Below are 15,352 nucleotides of genomic sequence, written 5' to 3'. Positions count from 1 at the left end.
CAAAATCGCAAATATCAACTGTCAGCTTAAAATTAAATTATGTTTTATTCTCAGAAAATTTCATATTATATCGCACAACTCGCACGGCTTTAAAACACGTATAAGCGAATATGTAAATAAGTTGGCAACGCTTGGTGGTAGGTTCAATTCAATGGCCTCGCTTTCGATGTCCTTTTGCAACAATTTAACATTTAATCTTCCTGTGGCTGAATTAAGCATCCAAACTCCAGTTCCGAAGCGCCCTTTACAATTCATAGCCTTCGTCGTTTAGCGCTTATTTTCGCGCTTCTTACCCAAGGCTCCGGGGTTTTGCAGCCAGATCCTCTGCTCTGCCAGGCTACACTGTTACACATTTCTTGGCTTGTTAAATATTAACGCAATTCCACTTTGGCCAATTACACTGCAACCCATCCGCACTCGCAGTTCGCAGTTCGCATCCGGTGCGTTGAAGGCGATTTTCGATTTTATGCAAATGCTAATGGAACTGTGAGACTGGACAGGGAGCAAAGTAGAACAGAGCATCCAGCGCACATTTCTTAATACGAAAAATTGGGGATACAAAAATATACTACACACATACATATGCATATACGCCAATTTGTGAACGAAATCGATATGCCAAGGTTGGCTCGTTAAATTCGACAAAGCATAAAATGTTTATGCAAATTTGCATATTTGTTATTCTAATTTTTTTTTATGTGCAGTTTATTTATCTAATACACCTGTACAACGAACGAGCGACCCTCTTTGTCCGTTGGCCAAGTCAATAATAGCACAAGCAGACGGCTCACTTGACTGGGCGAGTCGCCAAACCCTCGGAAAAGCAACAAGCGGCAGTCAGACAGAAGACAGACGTCTAAGCAAATGCAAATAAATCGTTGTAGTTTGTCGCCGTTCGAAAGGTTAAAGTGAGCTTAAGCTTCATTTAAACAAAGAATATCAAATCGAAACGAAACGGAATCGATGCGGTTTCAGTTGAATTTCAATTTAAATTATGGTTAAAGCGATTTCGATTGTTTTATGGCAATCATGCGATATATCGATAGCATTTCACTCGTGCGATCAGCTGTGATCTGCAATAAATACCAAAAGAAATACTAAACAGCTGAGTCTGATATGAATGAATATGGCAATTGTTGCTGTTGCTGTTAGCTGTTTGCGTGGATTAGTGGACTTTGGCTTTTAGTGCGCTTTATTTGCAGTAAGCGGCTTTCACTACAAATAATGTTTAGACTAAAAGTAAATAAATGGCGCTTTGGCACCAATTTGGCTGGCGTACGATACGCAACAACAACAACAACGCACGGCAATCACTATCAGTACCTACAGAATTCCAAACTGCCAACGCTCTATTTTCAACGTTCGCTGCCCAGGTTGCCCATACCACTGCTGGAGAAGACATGCGAGCGTTTCCTGGCCGCCGTCCAGCCCCTACTCAGTGCTGAGGAGCAACGAGACACGCAACAGGTGGTCGACCAGTTTCGCCAGGGCGTTGGCATGGAGTTGCATGCTCGACTAAAACAGAGCGATGAAGCCAACAAACACACCAGCTACATCTCGCAGCCCTGGTTCGATATGTACCTCTCGGATCGGGCGCCACTGCCGCTCAACTATAACCCGTTGATAGTGATGCGTGACGATACGCGGCCAGCATATCAGCCACAGGTGACTCGTGCCACAAATCTGATCATCAGTTCGCTGCGCTTCTGGCGCTCGCTACAGGCTAACATCCTGGAGCCAGAGGTCTATCATATGAATCCCAAGAAGACGAACACGGACAACTATCGACGCTGGATGGCCATCTCGCCCAAGGCCTTTGCCACGTACGCCTCGTATGCATTCAAGGCCTTCCCGCTGGACATGAGTCAATATAGTCGGCTGTTTGGTACGACACGGCTACCCAAGCTGGGCAAGGATGAGCTGGTGCAGTCGGCGGACTCTAAGCACATACTGGTCATGCGACGCGGTAACATGTACGCAATGAATGTGCTCGACAGCAGTGGTTACATAGAGAGTCCCAGCGTTATACTGGGCCGTCTTAAGAGCATCCTTGCGCTGGATGCACAAAAGCAGTCCGCCAGCGTGCCTCTGGGCGTATTGACAACGCAACAGCGTGATCAGTGGGCAAGAGCGCGGACACATTTTGTTAGCAATCCAAAGAATGCAGATCTCCTAGAGCGAGAGGTGGATGCGGCGCTGTTTTGTGTGTGTTTGGACAGCGAAGAGGATGGAATGTACAATGAGGCTGATCAGGTGCCCTTAATAAAGCATCAACTGGCGGGCAAGGCAACGAATCGGTGAGTGCAAAGAAACAAACCATATCGTAAATGTAGTAATTTTAACTAAAAACAATTCACTGGAAGGTGGTTTGATAAATCGATTTCGCTGCTGATCAGTGCGGATGGAGTAGCTGCTGTCAACTTTGAGCACTCGTGGGGCGATGGTGTCGCTGTGCTGCGCTACTTCAATGAGATGTACTGGGACACACAGAAGCAGCCGTTTGTGTCAGCAACCTCGCCGCACACGCCAGCTGAGGGCGATGCCAGCAATGTGCGACCCTTGAACTTTGAGATTGATGACAGGACACGTGCAGATGTCGAAGCAGCCTATGCACACAACGCTGAAATTGTGGATAGTTTGGATATGAATTATTTGCAGTACCCGCATCTGACTAAGGGCACCTGTAAGCATCATGGCTTAAGTCCTGACTCCATCATACAGCTTGCCTTCCAGCTGGCCTACCGGCAAGCCTTCAAACGCTATGTGGGCACCTATGAGTCCTGCAGCACATCGGCATTCCGTCATGGTCGCACAGAGACAATGCGTCCCTGCACAATTGCCACCAAAGCCTTTTGCGAGGCAGTGCTGCAGCCATCACAGAAGCAACCAAGCGCAGTGGAGCTGCGGGCCATGATTGACAAGTGCAGCATTGTGCACGGTCAGCTAACCAAGGAGGCTGCCATGGGACAGGGTTTCGATCGTCACCTGTTCTCCTTGAGGCATACGGCGATGCTGGAGGGGCTACCGATGCCGGCACTATTCGAGACAGAGGCCTATAAGCGCATCAATTATAACATTATAAGCACCTCAACGTTGGGCACCGACACTGTAGTAGCCGGTGCCTTTGGTCCCGTCGTCAAGGATGGCCTGGGCGTGGGGTGAGTCCAAATCCTTTCGCATTTATTACTGCAGACCTTTAACTGTTTTCTGCCTTTTCTTGCAGCTACTCGATTCAAAACGAATTTGCTGGGGCCATTGTGACCTCATATAAGAATCAGGCTCAAGGCAAGGAATTTGTGGATAGCTTGGCATCAGCATTTGAACAAATATTAGCAATCATTGAGCAAAGCAGCAAATCCGCTAAGGCCGAGACAAGGAACTAAAGAAAAGGAGAGCAATGCCTATTGAGTTGCCTAAAATGTAGTAGTATGAGAGAAAATGTCATTGGTTTATTTAGATAGTTTTACAATGCAACCCAGGTGTCTGAGTTAAAATAACTTATTCCAAGGCTCTACAATTTTATTGGTTATAGCGCCAACACATTTCCCTCTGTCAAATATGTATTTACATAGGCAATTATTTGTTTGAATTTTCTATAAATAAAATGGTTGTTGTCCCGCTTTAATTATAGAATTTGTTGCCCCTTTTCGGGAAAGTTTGCCGTCTGGTAATTTCCTATTCTTGTTTTCGGACGCCTCACCTTAATTTGCTATGCAAACGCAAAAGGGAAATAGTCCACTGATTGGGGCCTGACGAAAGCCAAAAACCCAAAACTTGTGACAACTGCCAAGCAGCTGATTTGTGTGCGCACTTCCAATGCTCGGAATCGTTTCGTTTCGTTTGGTTTCGCTACGGTTTGAAGCAATGCAAAAGTTGATGTCGCTTTTACAGCCGCAAGCAACTCGAATGATATCTACCCGGACCCAGACCCCGAATCCAATTCTAGGTCCCGACCTCATTGTACCAGCTAGCACCATGTTGTTGTCGTTAAATGTGCTGACATTATCAGTTGATTTATCGCCAATTTTGTTTGCCAACTGCCTTTCGTGCGAACGCGTATAAATATGTCGCGGAAAATACATAAACAAAATTTAGCTTGGAAACAATTTTTTAAGCAGCGCCGACGACAGCTTTTGCGGCAAATGCATACTTGGGAGGCGTAGTTAAAATTAATTAACTCGCTTAACTGTCGACTGAATTTCGCTTTTCTTTATTCTTACTTTTATTTCGGCTTATAATTTACAGACTGATGTATGGCAAAGAGTATATTTCATTGGTTGGACTTACATTCCATTTTTCTGGACTTTAATGAACAACATTTAAAATACACGATGGAAATGGCTCCGACAGCCACTGTATGCCATTAAAACGACACTTCCGCTGTTTGTGTGTGTGTGTGTGTGTGTGTGTGTGTGTGTGTGTGTGGGGCAACAATTAAAAACGCATTAAAATACCACAGCAGCAACAAAGAAAGGCAAAGCTGCTACGGTGCATCTGGCTAAGGTTAAGGACTCCAGAAGCATGTGTGTGTGTGTGTGTATGTGTGTGTGTATGATAAATGTGCGGTCGCACGACGGATTTAATATAACGAACACACTCATTAAATTATTCAAAATGAATGAGGATCTCTCTGTAGGTCTGCCTATCTGTCTGTCTGGGATAGACGGCGTCACCATAGTTTTGTACGAGTTAAGCGTCGGCAGGCAGAGTTCATAAAATATACGACATGTGCCACATAATAATAAGTCATAACGTGACTGGCCTCTCTGATGAGTGAATGCCAAAGCAGGCAACATGTTTTTGCCACATAAATAAAGTAAAATGCAACATAGTCCCAAGAATCAATGATTTGCCCCATAATTGAATATTAATTTGCAATTTATTTGTACCACCTCATTAGCCAGGCGATGAGGAGCGCAATTTTTGTGCCCCTCTTGCTCTCGTCTGATTTATGTTTCAGACAAGGCACTTGTGTGTGAATTTAGAAACTTGACGCCTTAGCACAGACCTCAATGTGCGGCTGGCAAAACCCCAGCAAAAAATAAAACAAAAAACAAAAAACAAACAAAACAAAATGAGGATGGAAAGCCAACAGAGACTGCAGAAGCCGCAAGCCACATTGAAAACGATTTTCAGCATCATCCGTGCGGTTGTTTCTGTCTGTCATGTTGTCTGTCTGCCTGTCATCTCGTATGCGTAAGCCCTGTGATCGAGCAAGCAATTTACCAATTAATATGGAAATCAGAGTAAAGGTCATTTATTTTGCCATAAGTTGGGCATTAATTAAATGCTGATTATGCCACACACAGCCTCATGAAACTAATTGCCTGAACATGTGAAAGTTGCAACGCCAGATGCCTTGTCCACAAATTATGTTAATCACAAGCCCCGTAAATTGGCAACTGCATATTTACCGCACACACACACACACACACATACACATACATCCACAGATAAGAGGCCATAATTTAGCTGTTGCTTGTCAACAAGTTATAAGAACTTTGGCCCCGTGGAAGTTTAATCAACTCTGCACGGAAACTGTTGCATAGTTCCAAGCGCCGTAAGCTACTTCTTTGCAAAATCCTATTACAATTTAATTGGTGTCTCCGACTTTCAGTTGCGAACAGCTTAAAGCCAAAAAGATACACGTGCGCCTTTAGGCCATATGCTGGCAGGCATGTCCTGAAGCAATTACCATAAAATTTATGAACAATTCAAGCAGAATGGCAGTCTGCACAGCAACAACAACAAAATCAAAAACAACTTTAAACGTGTCACTAGAAAATTCAATTTTACACGGAAAATGGTGTTTTTTCGGGTTCAGCTAATTGAAATGGCCTAAAACTGGCAAAACATTGGCTGAAACAACATGTATTCAGATATTATTATAAATATAAACAAATAAGTATAATAATTGGAACAGATTTGCATTATTATTATTAAAGCAAAGCTACGTTTGAGAACAACAAAATAACAAAATAAACGTAATACTTAAGAAAATCCATTTCGATAAACATCAAGAGCAGGCAGTCAGGCCAAAAGCAATCAACTTACCTAGGCTACACACAAAAGCGAGCTAATTGCAACTAATTATTTATGAAATTAACAAACGCACCGGCAACGAAAGAAAAAGCGTGCAAATAAACGCAAAAACAAAAGCAACGCTAAAATTGCTGCAGACGACAGACGACAGAAGAGGAAAGAAAATCGAGAAACAAATTGAGTAAAGATTTTTCGTTAAATATTTGCAGATTTATTTTGTTGTCCCACAATACGCTTATTTTTCCTCATGGCAGCGCGCCAGCAGCTTGAGTGTTGATATTTTGTGGTCAAAGAGGCCAAGAGAAAATTTAAAAACCGATTTTGCTTGACTATGCGATGACCTTTAACTAAATCTATAAACCATTTTTTTAATTATTGCTTATTGCTTATTAGAGCTTAAATACGATATTTTCACTTTTACATAAAACTTTAAGTTTTCTCTGTTACAAACTTAGTTTAAAATTCAAAATACCTTTAAAACAAATATTAAACAATTTTGGGAGCCAACTTTGGCAACCGCAACAAATTTGCTTAGCCACAAATGTTGTCGAAACACTAAAATGTTGTCGAAACACTCAAATGTTGCCCAGACACAAAAGTTGCTGAAACACATAAGTGTTGCTCGAGCACTGAAACAAATGTAGCCAAGCAACATTTAATGTTGCCAAAACACTTGTTGTGTGCAGCATGTTGATATGGTTTCTTTGTCTGCTTCCAGCCGTAAGTAATCTTAATTAACATGTCAGTTATGTGTGTGGAGGGTTTTATATTGTGATACTGCGAGAATGACAATGCGCAATATAGCTCGTGCCGTGACTTATCTCCACAATGCGAGCAGAGAGCATACACGCCATCAATGGAGTATTTACTCGCACTGGCTCGATTAACTCAATGCAACCCGAAGGACTGGGACAATTAACTTGAGCTACAACAACAGCAATGCATACACACACACACACACACACTGCCACTCACACACACATATACACAGCGTCTTTGTAATTGTATCTATTGAGCATATCACACGTGTTTTGAGTTTGGTATTTGTGTGAGTGTGGCACAGTTTTTATTATCATACCATACCGTGTGGCAGCTTGCCTGCCCCGGCTGACTTTTCATCCTGCTCGGAATGTTCATTATGGTGTTGTGCACGCAAGCGAAAAAGGAATAAAGTGGCAGCCATAAGGATGTGAAGGATGTGTTTTTGGGCCTCCTTTCAAAATTTACTTAATGCTTCGTCTCTTTTTCGGCGAGTGCTAGGTGTGTGGAGGGGTGGAGAGTAGTGGCGCGGCCTGAGTTAATTCAATTTACAGCTGATGTGCCAGTTGGCCGCCACTTTGATTGCCTTATAACGGGACAGCGTTACACAAAATTATGAGCCGTCCTTATCGCCAGACATTTGGATGTGTAATTTATGCATTAAATTTGCATTTTCCCAAACGAATTTTGCATATGATCCGTGTCACGTTTTAAACCATCACCATCACCAAGCAACGCAAAACGCATTCCAAAAACCAGCAAATTGTAGGACACAAATCGGCACCCAAAAACTAGACCGACTCCAATTTCGTCGAGTCATTTTGCAGACCTCAAATCGCTCTTACCCCTAGTGCGAAAATGTGCGCCAAGGCAAATGGTGTGTAACGAGAAATGTCAGCTTTGCCGACTTTCCATATCCATATCCATATCCACAGCCGCAAAAGTGTGTGTTCTATGCTCCAATGTGCATCGAGTTGTAATGGCAATTTTCTATATCCTGTACGTACGCGAAATGGGCATATATGTCTATGAATGTATGCCTTACTTTTGCTTGGATCCGCTTTATATTTATTAAAGACTTAAGAATGCAACTCAGTGCAACTTGGTGCTTATATCAGTATTCCAAGTATTGGTACATCAACTCATACTTATCACTCTGTCTCAATTAAATATTTTAAAACTTAAAATGAATTGCAAAAAATGAACTTTACTCAGGTTTCGTAACCATTCCTTGAATTTTTAATAAGAATATCAACCTTCATCATAAGTATTTCGTATTATTTACGTATCCACTTATCAATATATTCATTGAACAATTACAGGATATTTAATATTCAACTTATATATTCAGCTTCACATTCCTAAAACCTATTTGAACATTTACAGCTCGCAGCGTCGCATACTTTGTTATTTGCTGTTTGTTTTTGTTGTTTGGTGGGTTTTTTGTTTTAGCTTTCGCCTAGCAGCAAATACATAGTTTCATTTATCTTCGCATGTCCTTAACAACGAGCATAAGCATTCTGCAACTTCAAAGCGACATTTGATTTATGGACAGTGGGCTTGGTAACTATGGGAGGGGTTACCCTAGGCGGAGACTGAGGCAATAGAAGAAGTTGGCTCGCCTGGAAGCAGAAGTTATGATGACTTGAGGCGTTCCACACCCTCGCACGTAACGTAAATTTATATTTAGAGCTTTGAATTTGTGACAGAAGCCGACGCAAAGGCAACCGATTCTCAGCACATGAAATGGTTCTCGTATGCTTAAGGATTTTACGAGCGACACCGAGCCGGAGGGTGGAGAGTGAAACGGTCGTAGTTGCAGGATTCGCAAATAAACTACACGAAATACATTGACCTCTTTTTATGTCTGGGTCGTCGAAGAGCCTGAGAATATTGCAAGGCATGCAATAATTTTCATTGGCCGCACAGACACAGGGACTTACACAAAAGGCGCCGGCAACCTTTTTCCACCAGTTGGGTGAAGCCTTTGTTGGCTTCAAACGTGCGCAAGTAATTCCCGACCGCTCTCCCCCCTCAACCCAGCTGAAGCGAACTTGTGTGGAACTGGGTCAAGTGTCCTGTATTTCATAGTTGTAATTACATTTCGTGTTTAGCTTTGAGTTTCGCTTACTGTTGCAGCCAAGACGTTATCGTCTCGGCTTTCTCGATGTCGGCTTTGTGACATCTTATCAAAGTGCATGTTGCACTCTGTATTCGATCAATTGTCACTTGCCAATGGATTATTGCAGCTCAAGTTTAGTCATTGCACAGCAAAAGCAACTAGGTTGGAGAGAGAGGGAGAGCGAGGGGTTGAAATAGCAGAGGGGTGTGAGTAAGTGAGCGTGGAGCATTGCGTCGCCAGCTGCTGCGCCTTGTGAGAACAATGACGCTCACAAAATGCCAGAAGCCAAAGTTTCAGCTTATATAAACTTGAAGCGTAAGAGCTTTAGTATGTTGACCATCAAGGTCTTTCACTACACAATGTTTTTTGTTTTGTTTGTGGATGTGTGTGTGTGTGTGTGCGTGTGTGTGTGTGTGGCTGTGTTTCCGATTTTTGTAGCAACAACAAGGGCCGCGTCATCGTTTCGTAAGCTGACCAGAGTTTTACTTCGCTTCCAGCACGCCATTGTTAATAGTTTTGTGGGCGTGTGTGTGTAAGTTTCTTCTTGTTTTTTCTATGAAATATTCACTTTAAGATTCTGGCGTTAACACTCAAAACTTTTTCCATTGTTAGCGCTTCCACACGCCACAATTGATGTGTTGATAATATATTACGCATACGCCCCGAACAACGTAGCAAACAACAACAAGAACAGCTTCTGCAGAATAACACTTTTAGGCAGCTAAGCTGCGAGACATTCAAGTTGATTAATTATAATTAATTTAAAGGCAACGCTAATTAATGTCATCAAATTAAAATCGAGGCAGCTAATCAAAAGAACTAAGGAGCTCTAGCACTGGCTATTTTTAGCCAGAAAAGAAATGCCCGACAATTAGCATAAATTCGCGATAAATCAATGTGTCGGAAAACCAAACCCTGGCGTAGCAACAGCAAAACTTGCCACATGGCCTAAAGCGAAAACCCATAAGAATGGATTCGTAACGAAAAGTGCGTAGGCCAAACATAAAAGCAAATGTTGATTCTGAAACCCCGACTTTAATAAATCAACTCAAGCCACGCAATGCCTCGGGAATTAAACGAAAATTTGTACAAATTTCAGCAAAGAGCAAACGAATTCCAGATGCAAAACGAATACATTGAAGACTCGCACATCTTTCCGGGAAATTCAATGTGATTTTCTTTTTTTACACTGTTTTTGTTATGACAGGCAATGTATTCATATTTATTGTAGTCTGTGTAGGAAAACATACGCTAAAAAAAGGGTAAACATTTTTAGAATCAGCATTGAGGATGCTTTTTATATATTTTCTTGAATTTTGCAACCTTTTTTGAAAATCTGATTGTTTACTTTGTTTATTTAAATTGATTGAGTGTGCTATTGTTAAAAAAATGTTGTTTAAAAAGTAAAGCATTTAAGTGAATAAATTTATAAATAGGAGGTGTTTTGTGGAAGATATTTTGGTTATATTCCTGCTTATTCATTCTTTATATTAATGCAAATTACTAAACAATGTCAACTCAAATATAATTCTTTTATTTAATTGGAAGTAATCTATCTTTGCAGCAACAATGTCAAACCATACTCAAAAAGACCTATAAAAAGCACTTACATGACCATCCAAGCACTCTTAAAGAGATTATAATTTTAACAGGGAATGGTATGACTCTGAAAGGTTTTCATCCATCTTTATGATGATGATTTAAATGTAATATTATTCTAGAGGACAAACCATGATTAAAAAGACCTGACTTTAAGTTTGATAAAGCTCTGGAAAGGTTTTGTCAACTGTAATGCGTATTCATCAGTCGGTTACGCCCATCTGTCTGACATTTATCAAGATTAGTGACTGTATGTACATGTTTTGACTTGTTGTTTTGCCTCAAGTAAAATATTTGTCGTGCAACAAATAGTGTAATCAACCCTACGCATCTGACTCGCAGGCACTGGGTATACGTATTAGCATTGTCATGAATCAGAATACAATGCCTGGCAGTTAGATACACTCAGACTTGTCAATTATTTGCAAAAGAATTGACAATTTTGGCGTCTTTCGTTGCACAACATGACGCTAACATCAAAGATGCCTTCTTGGAGCCATATTGCTATTGAGGTCGGCACAGTTGGAATTTAAATAGGTAATTAAGTGGCTACGGGAACAAGCCGAACAACGGGACCGACAATGTCAAATGGCGGTAGCTATGTAATGCATATTTAAATTGGAATTATTTTTGTGTGTTTTATTTTCGGGGAAACAAAGACCAAGGACGCAAGGCAATATATTTTTTTATTTATTTTTTTTGACGCATGACAAGCAGTTTGGCCCACGCTGTGGTGCCCCAGCAACATCATGAAAATTTGAATTAAATGGCAGAACTTTACGGATACAATCGAATGTCGCAGTTGCGTGCAAATCATGGTCGCGATTAAATGAAAATTAAGCCTGATTAATTACACATTCTTCGTGCCAGATTAATACAAACAAAGGGCTACAAATGTCATATTTTTCCATTGAGCACATTTATTGTTAAGGACACGCATAAAAGCAGGCGCCGCAAGTGTGGCAAAGTGTGAGTGCCATGAAATTTTATTACAGCCACTTTACAGCCAAAAAACACCACTGGTGGCCACAAAATTTAATTAGCTGCTGGTCCTTTTGCCTCCCCACACTCCGAGCTGGCAATTAGGCGGGCCAAGATAAGAGCCAAGAATACAGACAAGTTTGCCAAAGTTCTAAAATAATATACACAAAATACTTTTGGCATTGCTTTAAATAGTTAAAGTATTTGATTTCACCGTAGTTGAGTTTTAAATAATAATCATAAATATTAGATGGCTTTAAAAGTATAAATTAGTCGTTAAAACAATTATCGAACCGTTTGAATTTAATAACAAAAAGAAAATGAGAACAATTTGGTTGTATTCAGAGACTAAGTAATGTTGGATTTAATGATATTATTATTATTATTATTACATCAAACGTATTATTTTTACTATTATTAAATGATCCTTTGATGCTTAATAAAGCAAAAGGTAATAAAAACGAAATAATCATCACTTAATAGTCACAAATATGTAAGACTTTATTTCAAGCTAGCCATTCGCTTAGAAAATAAAAGGTAAACTTTCAATTTGTGCGTAATAAATAATGCATGACCAAAAATATGGGAATAAACTCAACAAATTGTACAATCTTTATGGTCTACACCAGAATATTGGCTTAAAGGCGTAGGTCATAAAACTCTTGACAGCTCCAACAGCAAATATAACAACAAGCAAAAGCTGTGTGTCAATAAAAGTGTCAATCAAATCAATGACAAGCAACATACGACCATTTTTTATACTTGCCCACACACACACACATACACACGCACACACACACACACACACACACACACATGTGTGTGAAATATGCGCCTGCTGTTGCACACTTTAGTGAGCGACCTCTATTCTGCGTCAGCAAAAGAAGAAAGTTCAAAGTGTTGCTGACCGAATGCTGAAGATTAAATGCACTCTCTATTGCTTCTAGGTATACAAATTTAAGCCGAATTTAAATCTAAGCTTATAGAGTAGAGAAAAACTTAAGAGAAACAATATTTCCAAAAGAATATAGTTTTAGAAAGATTTTCTGAAAATTAAAAGAGATACAAGTATGAAAGAAATGATCTGTTATAGTTTTATTGCTGAAAATATATCTCTTTAAATTAATGAAAATCGTAGAATCATTACTACTATTCTAGGATATATATAGCATAAATTTTGCAGACCTCCAAGTGCTTGATTGTTGTAATTTTTTGCTGTGTACTCGCTGAAGGGAATTTTTATGTGGGGTCATCGCCTGTCGATAGTCAAAGGGATCTTGATTTGACTTTTTTTATGGTCAGTGGACAGCGAGAGCGCTCATTAGATGATTGTCAGTTGTGACCAGAGCCAAATGGAGCTGAAAAAGTGCAACTGCCAGCTGTGATAACCATAAAACGTTTAACGTCCGAGCGGCAAACCAAACTGTTGGCCAGGCCAATATGCAAAATGCGAATGCGAAATGCGTTCATTTTTCAAAGTTTGACGGAGCCAGACAAGACAAAGTCAACAAAATGAATCAGCCGAATCGGTTGCCAAGGTTATTAATGACACATTCCAAATACGAGGACAGGCTGATGGCTTGTAACGGATTTAAAGGCAGTGACACTTTTTTATTTGTCTTTTTTTTTTTTATTTTTTTGTTGGAGACAGATTGTGAAAACAGGTGTTAACCACGGGGAAACAATCAAGGCCACACCCACAATATAAATATATTCTAAATTAAGTAGCAAATCGCAAATCCAATATCCAATATCAGACGCACCCCATCTGAACTGCACGAAAATTTATTGAGGAACGTGCTCCGATTGCCAAACGCACATAAAATAACTCGACTGCGACAGTCGCACCACAATGCCGTACATGTGAACCCTAACACAACCAATGCACTACCAAAGCTATTTCATTTCGAAATTGAATTATGCAGCGGTTCTTTGCTCTCCTTGTAAATAAGTATAAGCTCAATATATATTTAAGAGCCATGCTATGAAATAGAGTCGAGTCGGCTTGCACAAGGAATATTACTTAGACTTGCTCAGGGACTGGGTCTGGAACTGCTTCTGCCTGCTGCTTCCTTGGCATGTACAGAGCACTTCCGTTCGTCCAACGGAAGGCAGCCAAACTCGTAACTAAGCCTTGTTGAAAGATGCAAACAAGCTGAGCACACACAATTGACAGCCGGGCATAAATGAAAGCTGTCAACCTTTAGCAGCTGGTCCCGAGTAAACATTTCAATCAGCTTCAATAGATATTATGCAAGCACTCGAACTGCACTCTTGTCTTGTCTTCAAATGATTTTTAATCATTACATTACAGCCATGGCAACTGCCACACTAATAGTAATCCACATATCCATAAAATACACAAAAGCCGTTTGAGCAGCATGCATTAATAATTAAATCGATGTGTTTGCCATAGATTACTAAACGCTAATATAAGGCGCCAAATATTAATCACCCCAAGTGCCAGAAATCAAACACAGACACTGCACCCACCCTCCGGCACAACAAACCGTGTTAGTCGAGGCGACAGACACCAGCTTTAATTGCGCATTAATGTTTATTGCTTGGCGGAAGTGGCGCCATTTCCCTATTTCCGCCACCAAAAATTCCGACAGTTGTCTGTGGGTCTTCGCTGGAAATACCCTTTGTCGAGGGAATGCTTACTTTGGCAGAAACCCAAAAGCTGACCATTAAACTATTCGAACAGATGTTCGCCCTAAAGGTGCACTTGTGTTCAGCTGCGCACAACACTTCGCTCCTAAGATTGTCTTAAAGCAAACAGATTTAAGGAAATAGCGAGGGGTGTGGGGAAGGGAGAGAAAAGTATAACCCTAAGTAAGCAACATCTCAGAGCTTACAAGTGGAATTACTAAGAAATTGAGTTAAGTGTGTGTGCTTCATGGCAATGGCAATAAATCAGAATTCTCAGTATTTGAAATACATTAAGTGTATTTCTCGGAAAAAAAGGACAAGCACTTGACATCAGTCAAATATTGTGTAAGGGAAATTGACTAGCAGGAATTCATTATAATCATAGTTTCAGTTTGTGGGCAGTGCTCACAACAGAAATTAATTGCCTGAAATAGCCCCATTTCAGCTTTTGCATCTTTGTTTTTATTGCTGTCAATAACTCTGCGAACTATTCAGAACTTCCAATAGCTACAGCATAAGGGATAATACTAATAATTAATTAATCTTATAATTTTACAATTCTTATTTAATAGAAAGAATATTTTAATTATTACTAGAATTCCATGATTATTAATTTTATTACTACTTCAGTTAAACTCTTGAGTTACTTTTAAAGATTCTACAACTGTTCAATTTGAGCATTTATTGACTATTCGTCTTTTAGAGTATTTAAGTAGCGACAAACTCCGGATAGATATTGGTTCTTTTTTCCTGTTTTGCTTTGTTTCTTTTATCCTCATCTGTTTGGTTACATTAATTCTGGTCTGTACTCTGTGTGCAGTCGGTTTCTGAAATTTGTTTTGTATTTCCTGCGCTACTAAGCTGAAATACTTCCGCCTGCTTGCGCGGCACTGTGGGTCAAAATTTATGGCGCTTGTTTGCAGACTGTTTCCGCCGCATTTGCCACATGGTTGCCGCAGGATATGGCTTTAAGTTTAACTAAATCGCAAATTAATTGGTATACGCTGTGGTCGACTTCTGACCTTTCAATTGCCTATCTGTTATTCGATGCTAATGCGTGCCATTAACTCAGCCAGTCGGCTATCGAGCAGGACTATTCTCCTGACCTGCAGTCAAGTCTGTATGTGTTATCCACTGATAGAGCGTTGATTTGTTTGAAAAGTAGTTGTGCAAACTGTGCTCCACATATGCCACAGC

The 15,352-nt window shown here is 40.4% G+C and overlaps 1 protein-coding gene across 1 annotated transcript; it reads left to right on the top strand.

Moving 5' to 3' along the window:
* Positions 1 to 1,107: 1,107 nt before the first annotated feature.
* On the top strand, positions 1,108 to 3,623 carry LOC6556518 (carnitine O-palmitoyltransferase 2, mitochondrial). Its single transcript, XM_001985275.2, has 3 exons — positions 1,108 to 2,297; positions 2,364 to 3,158; positions 3,224 to 3,623. The coding sequence occupies exons 1-3, from the start codon at positions 1,225 to 1,227 to the stop codon at positions 3,381 to 3,383; spliced, it is 2,028 nt and encodes a 675-aa protein (XP_001985311.1). The 5' UTR covers positions 1,108 to 1,224; the 3' UTR covers positions 3,384 to 3,623.
* Positions 3,624 to 15,352: the final 11,729 nt, after the last annotated feature.

The sequence above is a fragment of the Drosophila grimshawi genome, unplaced genomic scaffold (assembly GCF_018153295.1).
Source record: "Drosophila grimshawi isolate 15287-2541.00 unplaced genomic scaffold, ASM1815329v1 contig_44, whole genome shotgun sequence".
Taxonomy (NCBI): Eukaryota; Metazoa; Arthropoda; class Insecta; order Diptera; family Drosophilidae; genus Drosophila; species Drosophila grimshawi.
Note: the sequence above shows the minus strand (reverse complement) of the source record. Positions and strands in the feature narration are given on the sequence as shown.